Source organism: Trachemys scripta, chromosome 2, assembly GCF_013100865.1.
Source record: "Trachemys scripta elegans isolate TJP31775 chromosome 2, CAS_Tse_1.0, whole genome shotgun sequence".
NCBI lineage: Eukaryota > Metazoa > Chordata > Testudines > Emydidae > Trachemys > Trachemys scripta.
In genome coordinates, this window is record NC_048299.1 from 281765985 (window position 1) to 281783074 (window position 17090).

General features: G+C 67.8%; 1 protein-coding gene across 1 annotated transcript in view; it reads right to left on the minus strand.

Moving 5' to 3' along the window:
- PLEC (plectin) overlaps window positions 1–17090 on the minus strand; it is a 146049-nt gene that overhangs the window by 30365 nt on the left and 98594 nt on the right. The window contains exons 8-22 of the mRNA XM_034759608.1: window positions 16891–16983; window positions 13381–13547; window positions 10684–10799; window positions 10379–10485; window positions 8969–9088; window positions 7570–7665; window positions 6967–7094; window positions 5621–5714; window positions 5243–5397; window positions 4292–4601; window positions 3431–3508; window positions 2971–3132; window positions 1194–1298; window positions 505–600; window positions 34–159 (exon numbers count right to left, since the gene is read on the minus strand). Coding sequence (XP_034615499.1) covers window positions 34–159; window positions 505–600; window positions 1194–1298; window positions 2971–3132; window positions 3431–3508; window positions 4292–4601; window positions 5243–5397; window positions 5621–5714; window positions 6967–7094; window positions 7570–7665; window positions 8969–9088; window positions 10379–10485; window positions 10684–10799; window positions 13381–13547; window positions 16891–16983 — 1953 coding nt within the window. The remainder of the gene's footprint in view (window positions 1–33; window positions 160–504; window positions 601–1193; window positions 1299–2970; window positions 3133–3430; window positions 3509–4291; window positions 4602–5242; window positions 5398–5620; window positions 5715–6966; window positions 7095–7569; window positions 7666–8968; window positions 9089–10378; window positions 10486–10683; window positions 10800–13380; window positions 13548–16890; window positions 16984–17090) is intronic.

The following is a 17090-nucleotide window of genomic DNA, read 5'->3' on the forward strand; positions in this document are numbered from 1 at the left end:
GGGGGGGGGGGGGGGGGGGGGGATGTCACTTACAAGGGCATCTTGTAGCAGGTCCTCGAGGCGTGTCACAGTGATGGTGCGGTCGCACGAGTATTTCTTCTTCATGCTCTCCTGAGTCTTTCTCAGGAACTCCTCGGCCTCCTTCACGTCTGAGAAGAACTGCGGGGGGGGAGGGTGTCAGCACCTGCCAGCCCCGCCAGGCCGTGCCCCCCGTCAGCGCAGAGAGCAGCGGGTATTTACCGATCTGCGCTGGACCCCACCCACGCCTGCCTGGGGTGGGGAGCAAGGACAGACGCCCAGGACAGATGCTGTTCAATGCACGACCCCTGCCAGCCAGTGGGGGCACCCCACCTCCCCGCCAGGCACCTCGCCTCCCTAGCCCCCGCCCCTCGCCTCCCTGGCCCCCCAGCACTCTGCCCCCACGCCAGGTCCTCCGCCCTCCGGCAGGTGCCCACATCCCCCCGGCACTCCCCCTCCCCCCAGACCTCTCTCCCGCAGCCCTACCTGGAAGTAGGCCGTGTTCTCCTTCAGATGGGCCTCGATGCAGCAGCATAGCTGGAGCATCCAGCTCCACTGGGTCTGCAGCGCCGCCTGGAAGGCCTGGAACAGAACCAGCGTCACTGCGCTGAGCTCGCGGCCGCCCACAGGCACCCGCAGCCCTGGGCAGGGAGACGCACCTGGCGCTGAGCCCGCGGCCGCCCACAGGTACCCCCAGCCCTGGGCCCTCCACTGGGATCGTCGGGCTCTGGGAGCAGGGTCTGTTCACCGCCACCCAGCCTCTCCGCACGCGAGGGCAGGGCCTCACCTCCACGGCCTCACTTCCACCGCCCGCCCGGTGCCCAGCAAGAACGGCCCTGCCCCCGGCCTCACCTCCACCGTCTGCCCGGTGCCCAGCGAGAACAGGTCCTGCCCCAAGCCTCACCTCCACCGCCCGCCCGGTGCCCAGCGAGAATGGGCCCTGCCCCCGGCCTCACCTCCACGGCCTCACCTCCACCGCCCGCCCGGTGCCCAGCGAGAACAGGTCCTGCCCCCGGCCTCACCTCCACCACCCGCCCAGTGCCCAGTGTGAACAGGCCCTGCCCCCGCCTCACCTCCACCGCCCACCCGGTGCCCAGTGAGAACGGCCCTGCCCCGGCCTCACCTCCACCGCCCTCCCGGTGCCCAGTGTGAACGGGCCCTGCCCCCGGCCTCACCTCCACAGTCTGCCTGCCCGGGTGCTCCTCATGCAGCAGCCTGTCCCCCGTGCTCTGAATCTCCTTTATCTTACGCTCCCGCAGCTCCAGCTCCCGCATCAGCCCCTGGTGCGCAGCAGAGACAGGGGCAGCCGGTGAGTGCGCCTCAGCCTGGTGCAGCCCTTGGCAGAGTGGCTGGAGCTGCGGCTGCATGCACAGGCCTGAGCTGTGTCCAGAATCCCCCCCGGGGCCGGCCCCTCCCCGGGGACACGGGGCACCCACGCAGCGAGCTCAGGGCACAGCCGCAGCCCTGCAGTCAGAGCCGGGCCTGTCTGCCTCGGGCATCAGGAAAAGAGGCTGCAGGCGCTGGAGGGGGGATTAGGGGGCACGGGGTGGATGGGGACTTGCTCCCTGGCAGGGCAGTGGATCCGGCTGGGGTCCTGCCTGCCCCAGAGGGCAGCAGCCCTGTCACTGGGACGCTCGCAGTGAGCCTGGGCAGACCCACAGAGGACACCTGCAGCCCACGGCCCCCTGGACTAGTGTGACGTTATTGATATAATCCGGGACCATATAGATCACCAAGGTCCTGTAGTGGCAGCAAATCTTGTATAAAGGGGGTCAAATGGGGTGTCTAAGACAAGGTTATGGGTTACTGGTTATGATTATGCTGTCTATATGTGTGTATCACTTTTGTAGTTGAAGTTATGAATATTGGCTCTAGACTGTCTGTATTTCAAATTTATGCTATGATGCTGGGTGACATCCCAGACAAGCTGGGATTAGCTCTGCCTAGCCTGCTTGATGGCCCATTAAGGACCATCAGCTATACAATGGACCCATTGAGAGAAGGCAGATACGCCTTGTGACTCAGCAAAGTATGCAGGGACTGGACCATGTGACTCCAGACTCCATTTTGCTGTAATTTTCCACAGTAAGAACAAAGAGGTGTTCTTACACCTGGAAAAGACTATAAAAGGCTGATGCCTCATCTCCATCTTGTCTTCAATCCTGCTTCTTACCTCTGGAGGGACTTTGCTACAAACTGAAGCTCTGAACAAAGGACTGAATGACCCATCCCAGCTGGGGATGTTCCAGAGACTTGATTTGAACCTGCAGTTTATTCTATCACCGCTGCAAGCCTGAACCAAGAACTTTGCCATTACTGTATGTAATTGATTCCATTTAACCAATTCTAGCTCTCATCTCTATCTTTTTCCTTTTATGAATAAACCTTTAGATTTTAGATTCTAAAGGATTGGCAACAGCGTGATTTGTGGGTACGATCTGATTTGTATATTGACCTGGGTCTGGGGCCTGGTCCTTTGGGATCAGGAGAACCTTTTTTCTTTTATTGAGGTACTGGTTTTTATAACCATTCATCCCCATAATGAGTGGTACTGGTGGTGATACTGGGAAACTGGAGCGTCTAAGGGAATTGCTTGTGTGACTTGTGGTTAGCCAGTGGGGTGAGACCAAAGTCCTCTTAGTCTGGTTGGTTTGGTTTGCCTTAGCGGTGGAAAAACCCCAGCCTTGGGCTATAACTGCCCTGTTTTAAGCGATTTGTCCTGAATTGGCACTCTCAGTTGGGTTCCCCCTGGCGCTGAGCACCCCCCCACCCCCCGCCCAAGGCCAGCCCTCCCCACAGCGTCCAGTCCTCCGGGAATGCCGACCAGGCCAGGCACGACTCTGCCGGCAGCAGGGAGCCAGCACCCGTGCAGGGCACACGCAGGCCTGGGACACAGGGTGCCCGGGAGGAGAGGGGGGCGGAGTAAGTCCCGGGGGGCGGGGGGGGCAGTACCGAGTAGTTCTCCTTCTTGGCCGTCATGTTGGGGTTGCGGTCGCTCCAGTCGTAGTTCACCTCCTCCTCCTCCTTCTCGCTCAGCCACATCAGCTCCCGGGTGGCGGCGGCCACGAAGGCCTGCAGGCTCTCCAGGTGCCGCAGCCGCGCCTTGGACATGTTCTGGGGGCACACACGGGCGTGTGGGGGGGTGCGGGATAGCACCCCCCCCACTGCGCTGCTCCCCACAGGCCCCTCTCCCCCCACACAGCCCCCCCCACTGCCCTCCTGCCTCTCTGCTCCCTGCAGGCCCCCATGCCCCCACACAGCCCCCCGCCTTGCTGCTCCCTGCAGGCCCCCTCCCCTCACACAGCCCCCCGCCTTGCTGCTCCCTGCAGGCCCCCATCCCCTGCCTGTCCCACCCTTGCTTCCTAGGAGCCTCCCCCCAGTCCCCGGCACCCTGCGCCGGGCCGGCTCTCACCAGCAGCTGGGCGTACTGCAGGTCTAGCTGGCCCAGGCAGTCTCGGTAGGCGCTGCGCGGGCCGGGCGAGAGCTGGGCCTGTGGGAACAGAGCAATGAGGGGTGAGCGCCCAGCACAGAGCTGCTGACCCCCACTGGCGCTCTGCAGGCCTGGTGCATGGGACGTGACACTACAAACCCCATCGCCAGCCCTGCGCAGCACGGGGCACTCTCCCCTCGCGGGCAGGCGGGCCCCAGGACAGGCGGGCCCCTGGTCTCGCCTGCCCTGTGCCCCTGCAGCGGGCTGCAGCTGGCTGGGGGGCGTGAGCAACTGCCGGGGCCATGGAGTGAGCCCTCGTGAGGTGGGCTAGCACAGCGGGGCCGCTCCGGGCACTGTCCCTGCCAGGCACCCAGAGTTCCCGTGACTGGGGCAGACAGCAGGAGAGGCGGGCGCTGTCAGACTCCCTGGGGTGGGGTTGCTTTCAGGATCACGCGTTAACTCCACCGGCTGCCCCGTTCTGCCGCAAACAGCATGAGACTTGCTAGACCTGAGGGGGGATCAAAACCTCTCTGTGGGAAGAGGGGCCCGGGCTGCCGCAAGACGTCTCCCCCTCTGCAGGTGGCTGGGAATCCCGGCGTCCTGGGGACATGCCCGCTCAGGGGCCCACGCTGCACCCTGGGCAGCAAGCTGTGGGCAGCTCCTGTGTCCCCCCGAGAGGGGGCTGCGCTGCCTTGGCAGGCGCGGGACGCCACAAACACAGGCTCGGGGGGGGGGGGGGAGCGACCCCAGCATGTGGAGGGCAGTGTCTGAAAAGCCATGTCCCACCCCCCCGGCTCGGGCCAGGCTGCCTGTCCCGCCCAGCCCCTCCCCCGCCCGCCTCACCTCGTCGGCTCGCGCCCGCTCGATCTTGGCCCGGAACTCGTCGATGGACTGGTGCAGGCCCCGGTGGCTGCCCAGCTGCGACTCCACCGTGGGCAGGTCCACGCCCCACTCGGCGCCGTTGAGCCGCCTCTGGTTCTCCTCCACCCAGGCCAGCAGGTCCTGCAGGTAGCACAGCGTGACGTCGTCCAGCTCCTGCCGGGGCCGCTGGCCGAGGGGCATGGCCACCTGGGCCGGCTGCAGGGAGCCCGACTTCAGGCGCAGGTTGTACTCGGTGCGGATGGCGACCAGGCGCTCGTGCAGGCGGTACACCCTGCGGGCAGAGCGGAGGGGCACAGATGCTGCCAAACCAGGGGCAGACGGGGGCCAGTGCAGAGCGACTGTACTGAGTCCAGACACCTAATAACCCCCTGCGCTGCCCCGCGGGCTGAGAGTCACTCCAGATTGAGGAAACTGGGGGTGCTCTGTTCCCTTTGGGTTCCCCGTGGTGTTCACTCCGGGTGGACTCGCTGCAGGGAGCTCACAGCATGACCCGGGGGGGGCTGAGGGCTCTGAGGGTCGGTCCCTGCAGGCCGTGAAGCCGAGGGACTGACCCCAGTGTCAGAGTGTGACCCTCTGGGGGCTGACTCACCGAAGGGGTTTTCCCATGGGCTGTGACAGAGCCGTGCGAGAGGACCGAGCCTGTAGATCTGTCACAGCCCCCCTGGGCAGGGACGGGGTTCTGTCAGGGCCCCTCCCGCAAGGCAGGGGCGGGCCTGTGGTTGGGCCCCTCCCCTCAGGGAGGGGCGGGGTTCTGGCTGGCCTCCGCCCCTCAGGCAGGAGCGGGGTTCTAGCTGGGCTCCTCCCTTCAAGCAGGGGCGGGGCTCTGTCAGGGCCCCTCCCCTCAGGCAGGGGCGGGGCTGCAGCGGGGCCCCTCCCCCAAGGCAGGGGCGGGGTTCTGGCTGGGTCTGTTACCTGCGGTACATCTGCTCGCCCTGCGGATGGCGCCCGTCCTTCAGGGCCTGCACATCATTGAAGAGCAGGCGGATCATGGCGTCTGCCTTGTCCAGGTCCCGCTCGATCTCGGCCGCCTTCTGCGGCTGCTTCCCGGCGTTCAGCAGCCGGATGTCCTGCCGGAGGGAGGGGTGTTAAACCGGGGGGGCCAGCTGAGACCCCCCCCATTGCACCCATCCCCCCATTGCATGCGCTGCCCATCCCCTTGCCCCCACGCTCTATGCACTGCCCTCCCGCAGAGTACCTAGGAGCTGCCCCATGCCCTCAGGAGTTGGCCAGCACAGCGACAGGCCTGTCCCGGGGGTCCCGGGCGCCCCCCACACCGGGCTTTGCTCTCACCGACTGCAGCAGGGTGTCGGCCTGGTTCAGCTGCTCCTCGCACACCCCCGACTCCATCTGCAGCTTGCTGACGATGCGCTGCAGCCGCTCCAACCTGCGCAGGGTGGGGAGGGGGGCACGGTGAACAACGGCACCCTGCCCCCACCCCCTGCGTGCACTCCCACCCACCGTGCGCACCCCAGTTCCTGCCCAGCCCCCCCCCCTCCCCCCGCCCCCCCTGCGCACCCCAGCTCCTGCCCAGCCCCCGCCTCCGTGCCCAGCCCCCTGCCTCCCCTGTATGCACCCCAGCCCCCCGCCCCCTGTGCACGCCCCAGACCTCCACCCCTCCTGTGTGCATCCAAGCCTAGCCCCCTGCCCAGGCCTCCACCCCCCGATGCGAGCCCCAGCCTCCTGCCGCCCTGTGCCCAGCCCAGTCCCACTTGTGCACACCCCAGCCCCCCGCCCCGTCCCCCCCCCCCCCCCCCCAGCCCCCCCCCCAGTCCCCCGCCCCCTCATGCAAGCCCCAGCCCCCTGCCTCACACCAGCCCAGCCCCACTTGTGCGCAACCCAGTCCTGGTGGCCAGGGCAACCCCAGCCCCACGGGATGCCACCCCTGCTCTGCCACGTGCCTGTGGGAAAGGCCCAGCCCCCCCTTTCGTCCCTGCTGGAGCCTGCGAGCTCCGGGCGAGCCGGGAGCCCAGCGGCACTGCCAGGGGCCACCCTGCGCTCGGCTGTTTGCTCGGCGGGCGGGCGGGGCTGGGCTGGGCTTCCTGAGGGGAGGCACCCGGCGAGCGGTGACTCACCCGCCGTATGGTTCCCATTAAGGGCTGCGAGGCCAGGGCGGGAACACCCCGGCCCTCAGCGTCTGCCAGCAGGAGCCTGGTCTGGCTCACCAGGAGGGGAGAGCACCAGCCCCAGGGGTGTCCTGAGCCGGCCAGCCCCCCACCAACAACCCCCTTCCCACCTCAGCCCCCCCGGTCTCCCTTAGCCAGCCTTTCTCCCCTGCCCCCAGCCCCTCCACTGCCAGCCGGCCCTTCCCCCCTCCCCAGCTCCCACCCTGCCCCAGATCTCCCTCCCAGGCCCCCCAGCCCTGCCCCATGTTCCCTCCCAGCTCCCCCTCAGTCAGCCCTTTCCCACTCCACCAGCTCCCTCCCCCCACTCCCAGCCCCATTTTCCCTCCCAGCCTCCTCGGCTCCTCCCCCAGCCCAGCCCTTCAACACCCCACGTTCCCTACCAGCTCCTATGGCCCCTCTCAGTCAGCCCTTCTCCCCTGCCCACGGCCCCCCCGCTGCCAGCCAGCCCTTCCCCTTCCCCCACTCCCAGCCCAGCCCTGCCCCACCCCACGTTCCCTCCCCCTGAGCACTGACCTCTCGAACTCAGCGCGAAGCAGCTTCTCGCGCTCCAGAATGGCGACATGCAGCTTGCCCCACTCCTTCTCCACGTCCAGGGGGTGGTAGCCGGGGGACACTTGCAGCTGCCCGGCCTGCACCGTGCCCTGCGCCGGCAAGAGGGGGTGTTACACGGACCAGGAGGCCCCCCCTGAGGCTCCCGATCCACACAGAAATGGGGCCTTTGCAGCCACGGGGCCATGTGGGGACCAGCCCGCACCCGGCCCTGAGGGGTCCATGGGGCAGCGCAGGAGTGGGGGGCACAAGCAGTGGGTGGCCCCGCTGGGGAGGGCTTTGCTGTGGGCACCCCGAGGGTCTGCAGGGGCTGGGGTCGGGCCTGGTGGGGAGCTGGGGATACCGAGCTGCAGGCCCCTCCCACGCAGCCTGCTGGGCCTCACACAGCGTGAGGGAGTCACAGGACAGCTCCCCGGTCACATGCCCGCTTACAGCCGGGCGCAGCCCCTGGTGCTCGGGGATGAAGGGCTCGGCACAGCCCCCGGGGAGGGGAGGGGCGCAGCCCTGGCGGCTGTACGTATCGGGGGGCTCTCGCCCAGGGGGTCCCGGGGGCGTCACCTTGCTCACCTCCAGCGACTGGTAAATGACCCTGGAGCGGTTCTTGTCGGCCTCCTTGGCCGGGAGCTCGGTTTCCTTGAACTTCAGGAACTGGCGCCAGAGGAGCTGGGGGGAGGCTGGGGTTAGGGCACGGGGGAGGCAGGGCAGGCCCCAGGGGCAGAAGAGGGGCCCCGTGGGGCCATGGCACCGGGACCCGCCTGTGACCAGCTGCCCGGAGACTCTGTGCCAGGCGCAGGGTCACCATCAGTAGGGCCCATGCCTGGCCAGCCTCTCCCTAGCCCACCACGCAGGGCGTATTCTCACCAGCCCCCGCCCCCACCCAGAGGAGATGACATCCCCCCAGCCAGGGGTTGGGACCTGGAGCTGAGCCAGGCCTGGGGAGCTGGCCCCACGCATGGCCCCGCCCCAGAGCGGCCAGAGCCCACAGGATGGAAGAGGGCCGGGCGGGCGGGTTCTTCTTCGCCACTGTTGACTCACGAGGGGCTGGCATGGAAGGAATGAGTCAGACGCCCTCCCCCTGCCTGGGGAGCCCCGTGATCCCCTCCTCCCCCCCGTGTGCTGCCCCACTCCTCCGGCTCGCCTGCCTTCTCCCTCCCGCCCTGGGGCAGGAGCTGAGCCCTGCCAGGCCCCTCCAAGGCAGCCTGGCCCTCACGGAACTGGCTGCTCCCTATGCTGGGCTCAGACCCCCCGAGTGAGGGCAGCTGCCAGGAGCCAAACGCCAGCTCCTCAGGGAACAGCTGCCAGCACAGAGACGGACTGGGCATCCCAGGGGCCTGATGCAAGGTCCCCTACAGCCCCAGGGAACCACAGACCCTGCCTCCCCCTCACTGCCAATGGGAACCACCCACTCCCCAGGGAGCGCTGGGGGCCTCTCCTTCTGGGGGCTTCCAGGCAGCTCCTGCGTGGGGGTGGGGCCTGGGCACCCGGGCACCCTGCCCAGCCAGATCCCTCCTGGGAGGCACCTGCAGAGCTCCCCCACCCAGCACTGGGGCCTTTCATCCCCTGCCAGCAGCAGCTGCGTCGGGACATGACGAGACGGGAGCCATGATACAGAACACGTGGCTCGGAGACCACGGCCCCCCCGCCAGCTCAGGCTCTGAGCGCCCCCCAGCCCACTCAGTGTGCTGCCCGCCCCCCAATCGCATGCCCCCGCCCCCCCCCAGGACGGGCACTCCAGCATGGCCAGGGACTGCCTGTGCTGCTCCCTCTCCATGCCCGGGCCTGGGAGACGGGCAGGAGCAGAAGAGGCCACGTGAGCTGCTCCTGCCCCAGCAGGAACCAGGGGGGCCCCAAAGGGCACCTGTAGCGATGGAGCTCGGACGGCTCAGGGGCTGGGGAGCTGGGAGCTGACGAGAGGTCCCCAGAGCCCCGTCCCCGGGAATCACCCCTGCGTGGCCGGGCCCCTCACCTCGATCTCCTCGTAGCTCCCCGGCACCTTGCGCTCCTCGAAGATGACGGTGTGATTGCGAATCCACTGCAGCAGTGCCGTCACCACCTCGCGGTACTCCTGCCACCGCAGCTGCAGCTCCTAGGGGACAGGCGAGAGCGTGGCCCCGGGTCCCTAGAGCCGCCGGGCTGGGCGGCCCCTGGGAGGTCCCAGAGACAGCACAGAAACGGATGGGTGGGATTCGGGGCCTCCCTGGGACCATCTCAGCTGGAATCAGCCTTGGATGGAAACCGCAGTGACTGGCCCATCACCCCACCGCCGGAATGACCCCGTGTGTGCCTCAGTTTCCCCTACATGCTGCACTGTTACCCTGTGGGGAAGGGGGAAGGACTGTTTGCTCTCAGGGCAGGCTAAGAGACCTGGCTATGAATGTCGCTGGGCTGTCTGAGCCGGGATGGGCCACCGGAAAGGACTGGCCCAGCTGACCCCATATCAATGGAGGACTCGAGAAGACAATGGCAAAGCCAATCACCGGGACACTGACCCCTGTCACCCAAGGTGGGGGAGGGTGAGGGGTTTCCCCACCTCTGCAGGGAGGCTGAGCAAAGACCCCCCAGCTCGAGAACAAAGGACTGTGAGGAGTGAGGTGGGGGGGAGGTGCTGGCTGCTGGAAGGAGCCTGGCCTCTCCCCTGGGAACTGCCCAAGGAGGTTGGACAGACAGCCAGGCAGAGCTGGAACAACGGGGCTCCCAGCTGGGCTGTGGGCTCTGGGCTGACCCCACCGGTCTGGGCTTTAACCCGCGTTTCCCTGGGCTCCCCTGAGCACGTCCCGTGCCGTGAGCAGCTAGCTAACAACCCGCTGTGACAGCGCGGAGTGTCCCTGGGAATGCTGGGCGAGGGGCACTAGCCCCTGCTGCGTGGCCGGGTCTCCCCGGGGTCTGGCTCGGTTGGACTCGCTGGGCAGAGCTGGGGGGGGGGGGCAGGAGGGCTGGAGCCCCCAGGGGTCAGGCTGAGCAGGGAGAGAGGCCCCTGGGGGTCTGGCTCACTGAAGGGCTCCTCCCAGACTGCTCTCAAGCTGGGGCCTAGCTGGGGCTCCGTGACACAGGGGCCCCCCCACCCCTCTGCAGGGAAGCGCGGCTGAGCTGGAGACCAAAAGCGGCAGCGTCAGGGGCTGGGCAAGGGACTGGGGGGAGCTCTATGCTTAGCCCGCCTCTCTGGCACCAGTCCACAGCCTCAGGCACCATCATGTTCCCTGGGGTCTCTGCAGATCGCCCGGTCCCGCTGCAGGAAGCATGGAGAGAGGGATCGCCGGCGTCTCACGGCCTGTCCCTGTGCACAGCGGGGTTCCCGGACCCCGACAGGCTGTGCACAGGCCAGCCCCAGAGACGCCGCGGCCCCGAAGCCCCCTGGCCTCCACAGCCCCATACTCACATTGGCCTTGAGGCCGACCGACACGTCAGGCACGCGGGGCATGACGTCATACAGCGACGAGACGTAGGTGATGATGGACTTCTCGTCCGGCTGGGGCACGTCCACATCTGGGGGGAGGGGCAGAGCGTGAGCGGCTGTGGGGGGAGCCCCAGCCCAGGGGTCTCCACCTGCAGGGGGCTGCCCCCCGTGCTCATGGGATGCACCCCCAGGCCGAGGAGCCGCTGCACCCAAGGGCTCCCTGCAGGGAGCAGAGCCATCGGGGCTGCCCCATGCCAGGGAGGGGCCGTGTGCGAGGCACCTCGTACCTTCAGGGTCCAGCAGGCGCGTCACCCCCAAGTCCCGCTCGGCCACGGTGAAGGCCTGGTCCAGGTTCTCCAGGTTGGTCTGGCGATACACCTTGTTCATGTCGATGAGCATGGGTCTGCGTCAGAGACAGAGCGTGTGAGGGGCCAGGGGCCGGGCATCCCCACAACTGCGAACCCCAAGCCCAGCTCGGAGCCTGCTCTGGGACCCATCGATGGAGCTTCCCCCTCCCCCTCCCCGCATGCCATGCCAGGGCTGCAGCAGCTGGGACCTGGGGGCACCGTCTGGCGGGAGCTGCGGGCTGGGCCAGGTCTGTGCCCACAGACAGCGCATCACCAGCATCCCCCACTGCTGGGGCTAGGAGAACCCTGTGGGCAGCACCCCCCACGGGCGGGGGGGGGGGCTGCGGCACCGGGACCCCTTGCAGGCGGGCGGGCGAGATGCGGCACTTAACCTTTGCACTCCTGAGGGAAACACGAGACACTGACTCACACCATGTGAGGGGCTGGCAGCCCCTGAGCCCTTCCCCTTCTCCCTCCCGCAGGGTGTCGGCTGTGGGGCCGGGAGAGCTCCGACCGGCCCCCGGGGCTCAGCATAGCAGCTCCCCCCAGCCCCGACGCTCTGGGGCAGAGTGCGCTGCCCCTTTCCCTGCCCAGCCGTCAGGCTGGCTCCTGTACAACAGTACAACAGCTGTGCCATGGGTCATTCTCCCCCAGCCCCGCCGCTGGCACCGAGCCCCTCACAGCAACGGGGCAGCTCCCCCGGCTCCGGGGCTTGGCGGCCCCATCAGGAGCCCACAGCCCGGCAGGGAGCGGGAGCCAGGTAACGCTGCCCAGAGCGGGCAGATCTGCTCCAGCTCTGCAGATCCAACTACCCCCGCCCCACCGCCGCTGCGCCAGACGGCCTGGGGGCCCTGCTCAGGCGGGGGCCGGCCCAGGTTTCTGTAAACGCGGGTCTTTAACTGAATTATGCACCCGGGGGGTGAGCTGAAGCAGAACAAGCTTTGCCCGTCCCCCCACCAGATCAGCTGCAGCCCCCCCGCCAGTGCAGCCTGGGGGGAGGGGGCAGCCGCGGCCAGTCAAGGCTTTGCCCTGGCTCCCCTAGCACCCCCCGCTGCACCCCGTCTTCGCAGCAGCGATGCCCCGGCTGGCGCGGTGCCTACAGTTCCTGGAGGCGCAGGGTGGAGTGGAGGGAGTACAGCGAGCTGCTGACATTGGAGGTCTCCAGCACAGCGGGGTCGGCGATCTCCTCGCACAGCATCACCACCTGCTCCTCTGCCCCCGCCCGGGACCCCGCTGAGCCGCCCAGCGCCCGGTGCTGCAGCTTCTTCTTCGCCCGCTGGCGCGAGCTCCTCTCCATACTGGGGCCCGAGCCTTCCTCTGCTCGCTGCGCTGGGAGCCGGGACCCACTGCCTGAGTCGCCCTGGCCTGGCACTGGGAGCTGGGAGCCGCTGGCTGATCCGCCCGCCCTGGCCTGGCACTGGGAGCCGGGACCCGCTGGCTGATCCGCCCGCCCTGGCCTGGCGCTGCGCTGGGAGCCGCTGGCTGATCCGCCCGCCCTGGCGCTGCGCTGGGAGCCGGGAGCCGCTGGCTGATCCGCCCGCCCTGGCGCTGCGCTGTCGGGGGCTGCCCTCTCCCCACAGCGGCTGTGCTGTGCTGTGCTGTGCTGTGCTGCCAGCCCCGCGTTCTCCCCCTGCCTCTCCCAGGGCGGGGCGGTTCTTGCACATACTTGTTACACTTACAGAAGAAAGCGGGAGCTGACGTAGCCTCCAGCAGCCCCCACTCCCCCCCCGCCCCGGCTCCCAGCCTGGTGCCCTGCAGATCCCCCAGCCGAGGGCAGCGCTGTGTGCTGGGGATGGGCAGTTCCAGGCAGGCGACGCGTACGGGGGTCGGAGGGGGTCCGCCTGCCTGGCCAGCTCCCAGTGACGCTGGCATAAGCAGATGGGCTGGAACTCGTCTGGGCGTTTTGCATTTAACGCAGTCCCCAAGCGCCAGGCCCGGCTGCGGGGGGCTCCAAGGGCAGGCAAGTGAGAGGGGCCCGATCCTGCTGAGACGGGCCCGACGTGATCTGCCTGCACGCGCTGACCCTACTCTACTTGGAGAGCCCCCCTCCTGGACCTGCCCAGCCCACTGCTCCCAGCACTGCGCTGGGACCCCCCGTGGGGACTGCAGGGCGGCTCAGGGACCCCGGCAGCAGCTGCGGCATATCCGCTGGGGTCACTTGCCTGGGGAGCCCCGGTGGCTAGGAGAGGGGCTAGCTGGGGGGGCTGCGCCAGCCCCCAGGAGTCTGGGAAGGGAAAACAGTTCCCGGCTCTAGGGCTGGCACAGGGTGCGGCCCGGCTCCACCCCTCTGAACTATCCAGCTTACTGTCCCGACACGCTCCCACAGAACTGGCTGCCTGGGGCGTCAGTGTCTGCCAGAGCCGAGCAGGGGCAGGGCACCCTCGCCGCCCTGTCCCACAGAGCCTTTGCCAGCGTGGGGAGGCAGCCCCAGCCAAGGGGGGTTGGGCCCAGACCACACAGAGCAGCCGCTGCCCCCCAGCCCCAGAGCGAGGGAGCCCAGCACCCCTGGGCTGGCAGAGCTACGTGTGGGGCAGCCCCTGGGCACGCACTTACCAGCCAGCGAGTGTGAGTCCCTGCTCCCCCCTCCGGCCCTCACCCCCCAGTGCAGACCATGCCCAGCCCCTGCCCGTCTCTCACTTGTGATGGTGGATGATGGCGTTAAAGAGACGCCCGTCCCGCCAGCTGGTGGTGAAGTTGTCGCAGCGCAGGCCCTGATAGCCCTCCACCATGCGCTGTGACCACAGCAGCAGCTTCTCCTTGGCCGTCATGTCCTCGGACTGCCCGCTCACCTGGATGTCCGAGATCTGGAAGGGACGGGCGCACGTCAGTCAGTCACCCTGGCCCTGCGGAGCCCCTGCCCAGTGCCCCACTGGGGCCTCCTCCACCCCCCGGCCCAAGGACACCCTGGGACGAAGTGGGAATGTTCTTAATGTTTTCTCTGAATACTGTGTCTGCCTCAGTTTCCCTTCTGTGTTACTCAAGTCTCTGGGTGGTGGGAAAAGGGTGTGACCATTGCAGAGACCTGGAGAGGGCAGGCGTGACTGGGACTGGCTGCAGAGAACAGCCGACACCCTGTATCCTGGCAACTGATGGCTGGTCCCAGTCCACTGCAAGGACCAGCCAGCGATGTTGGTGCAGAGCAGGTAACCTGCTGGCCTGGGAAAGAGACGAAGGAGGAAGGAGGGGCAGTGGGGCTGAGGGAGGCCAGGCAGCTGGGAGGAGTCGGTCTCCGATTTCTGTGCTAACAAGCTCTGTCCTACGCTGTGTTCCTGTCGACTAATAACCCTTCTGAGAGTCACGGCTGCCTGCGGAGTGGGGGGCAGGGCCCTTTGGGGGTGCACAAGGCTTCCCCGGGGGTCCCACCCAGGGGGACTCGCCGTGGGGAGCTCACAGGGGGCTGAATGCTCCGAGGTTGGACCCAGGAAGCACCGAAGCCGAGCAGGCTCCTTGCCCTGGCGTAAGGGAGCCCTGCGGGAGTCACTGCACCAGAGTCCTGCCTGGCTTCACTCGGGGGTTCCCGAGCAGCCTGGGACTCCGTGACACCCCCGAGCCCCTGAGAGCCCCTCAGCTCCTCCCCTAGATACCCCCCTAGCCCCCCCCCCCAACTCCCTCCTACCCTTCACCCCCTCCGAGCTCCCCAGCCCCCCCCCCAATTCCCCCCCAGATACCCCTCAGCCCCTTCGAGCCCCTCAGCTCCTCCCCAAAATACCCCCCAGCCCCTGGGAGCCCCTCAGCCCCTCCCCAAAATACCCCCAGCCCCTCAGCTCCTTCCCCAGCCCTGAGAGCCCCTCAGCCCCTCCCTCAGATATCCCCCATAAGAACATGAGAATGGCCATACTGGGTCAGACCAAAGGTCCATTTAGCCCAGTGTCCTGCCTTGCGACAGTGCCAGGTGCCCCAGAGGGAATGAACAGAACAGGGAATCATCAAGTGATCCATCCCCTGCCGCCCATTCCCAGCTCCTGGCAAACAGAGGCTAGGGACACCCTCCCTGCCCAGCCTGGCTACTAGCCCCAGCCCCTGAGAACCCCTCAGCCCCTCTCCCCAGATGCCCCTGTGACGAAGTGGGAACGTTCTTAATGTTTTCTCTGAACACTGTGTGTGCCTCAGGTTCCCCTATGTATTACTTAGGGATCAGAGACCCTCAGAGGGCAGGTGTGAGCATGGCCGACACCCTGTAGCCTAGCAACTGATGGCTCCTCCCTGCTCCAGGTGTTGGGGAAAAAAAAAAGAGATCAGGTGACCTTTTGCCAGGAAAAGGGACAAAGGACATGGGGGGAGCTACTGGGGGGGGTCTCATGCCAGGCAGCTGGAAGGGGTCAGTCACCTGTTTTGGGTCTCAGGGGACAGGGCACCAAGCCTGGATCCCCCTCCCCCAAGATGGACTTTGCTGTTCCCAATTTCTGTGCTAACAAGCTCTGTCCTACGCTGTGTTCCTGTCGACTAATAACCCTTCTGAGAGTCACGGCTGCCTGTGGAGTGGGGAGCAGGGCCCTTTGGGGGTGCACAAGGCTTCCCCGGGGGTCCCACCCAGGGGGGCTCGCTGTGGGGAGCTCACAGGGGGCACCAGAGTCCTGCCTGGCTTCACTCGGGGGTTCCCGAGCAGCCTGGGACTCCGTGACACCCCCACCCCAGGACACAGCAGCCTCCTTCCTGTTTCACTTGGGACCGCAGCCCACGGGGGGCGGTTAGAGGCTCCAGTCGCTGGCGCTCACCACAAGCGCCCACGCTGGGCACAAACTCCCAACCCCGGCGGAAATGGTGCCTGAACCGCAGCCCGAGAGAGCACGGCTCCGCACGCACTCCCGCCGCAGGGGGGCTCGCTGGCCCCCAGCCAGGGACACGTCTGCTGCACACGCCCCCCCGACAGAGGCTGCAGGCTGGGCCACGACAGCGGGCAAGACGGAAACACCTGCTCCGCCAGCTGTCTGGCATCTCTCCACTCCCGGTGCTCTCCCCAGAGCACTCGGCAGGTCCCGATGCCCTGGGCACTCCCTGGCCAGCTCGCCCCGGCTGCTCCCTCACTGCTGCAGCACGGATTCTGCCCCGGGCACTGCCCGGGCCCCAGCCTGGTCCCGTTCTCCTGCTCCGGGCAGGGAAAGGAGCCCACGGGCAGCCTCCGGGAACGCCAGGACTCCTGGGTTCAGAGCCCTTTGGCTGGGCTCTGCATGCTGAGCTGCCCCCTCCCCAGTGCAGCCTGTGGGGGAGGCGGGCCCTGCCCCACCCCGTTCCCAGCCCTGGGGGCTGCGCTCTACTGGGACTATGAGCAGAGGCGCTGCAGAGCCTGGCCAGGGAGAACAGCGAGTGAGCGAGGCACAGCTCCAGGCCAGGCAGGATGGGCTCCCCAGCAGGAGGGGACCCGCGTGCAATGGAGCGGGGCGGCCATGCCAGGAACCCTGTGCCCGGTAGCTGGGGGCAGCTCCACTGGTTCCTGCCGTTCCCAGGTGGTCGGTGAGAACCGGGCAGCTCCCGCACCGGCGGGGACAGGAAACGATTGTGGCTAGCTCGCGGCTGCCAGCCAAGGCCCGTGGGTCTGAGTCACCGTGGCTGCCAGGCTCCGCCCTGGGGCTAAGCCGCGCTTCGGCAGCCTGGCCCAGGGAGCAGGTGACTCAGCCTCCAAAACGCTGCCCCTGCGGCTGCAGCGATCCCGCCCCGGCAGCTCCCCTCCCCCGCCATGCCGGGGCTGGCAGAGCTCAGCATTCCCCGCAGGGCCACACCCCAGCTGCAGGGCGCCTGGCTCCAAGAGCGTGCGGGGCCAGGGGAGGGAGAAGCAGGGAGCCCCCGGGTCTCGCCCCACTCCAGAGCAGCTCCCCCCTCAGCCCTGCCCACAGCACTCCCGCAGGGCCTCCCGGAGCAGCCCCTGCTTGGCAGCTCGGCCCCAGGGCAGCCAGTGAACGAGAGAGAGCGACCAGCCCTGGCCTTTCCCAGCAGGGGGTGCTGTGGGGGGGCAGGGCGCTGGCTGGTGGGGGAGCTCCCAGCAGGGGGCACTGTGGGGAGCTGTGGGGGAGCAGGGCGCTGGCTGGGGGGAGCTCCCAGCAGGGGGTGCTGGGGGGGGCTGGGGGGGGCAGGGCGCTGGCTGGGGGGGAGCTCCCAGCAGGGGGGGCTGGGGGGGGGGCAGGCGCATGGGGCAGGTGGAGCCAGGCTCACCTGGAAGTGGAGGATGATGGTCCAGATGAGGCCCAGCGTGAGCTTGGGGTTGCCGTCGGCGATGTCATCGTTGCGGATGTTCACCAGCTTCACCTGCCGACACCCAGAGCCGCGGTTACGCCAGGGGGTCCGACAGGCTCCTCAGGCAGCAGGCCTGGGGCCTGCCCCTTCCCCACGCCCTAGGGAGACCCCCCCCCCCC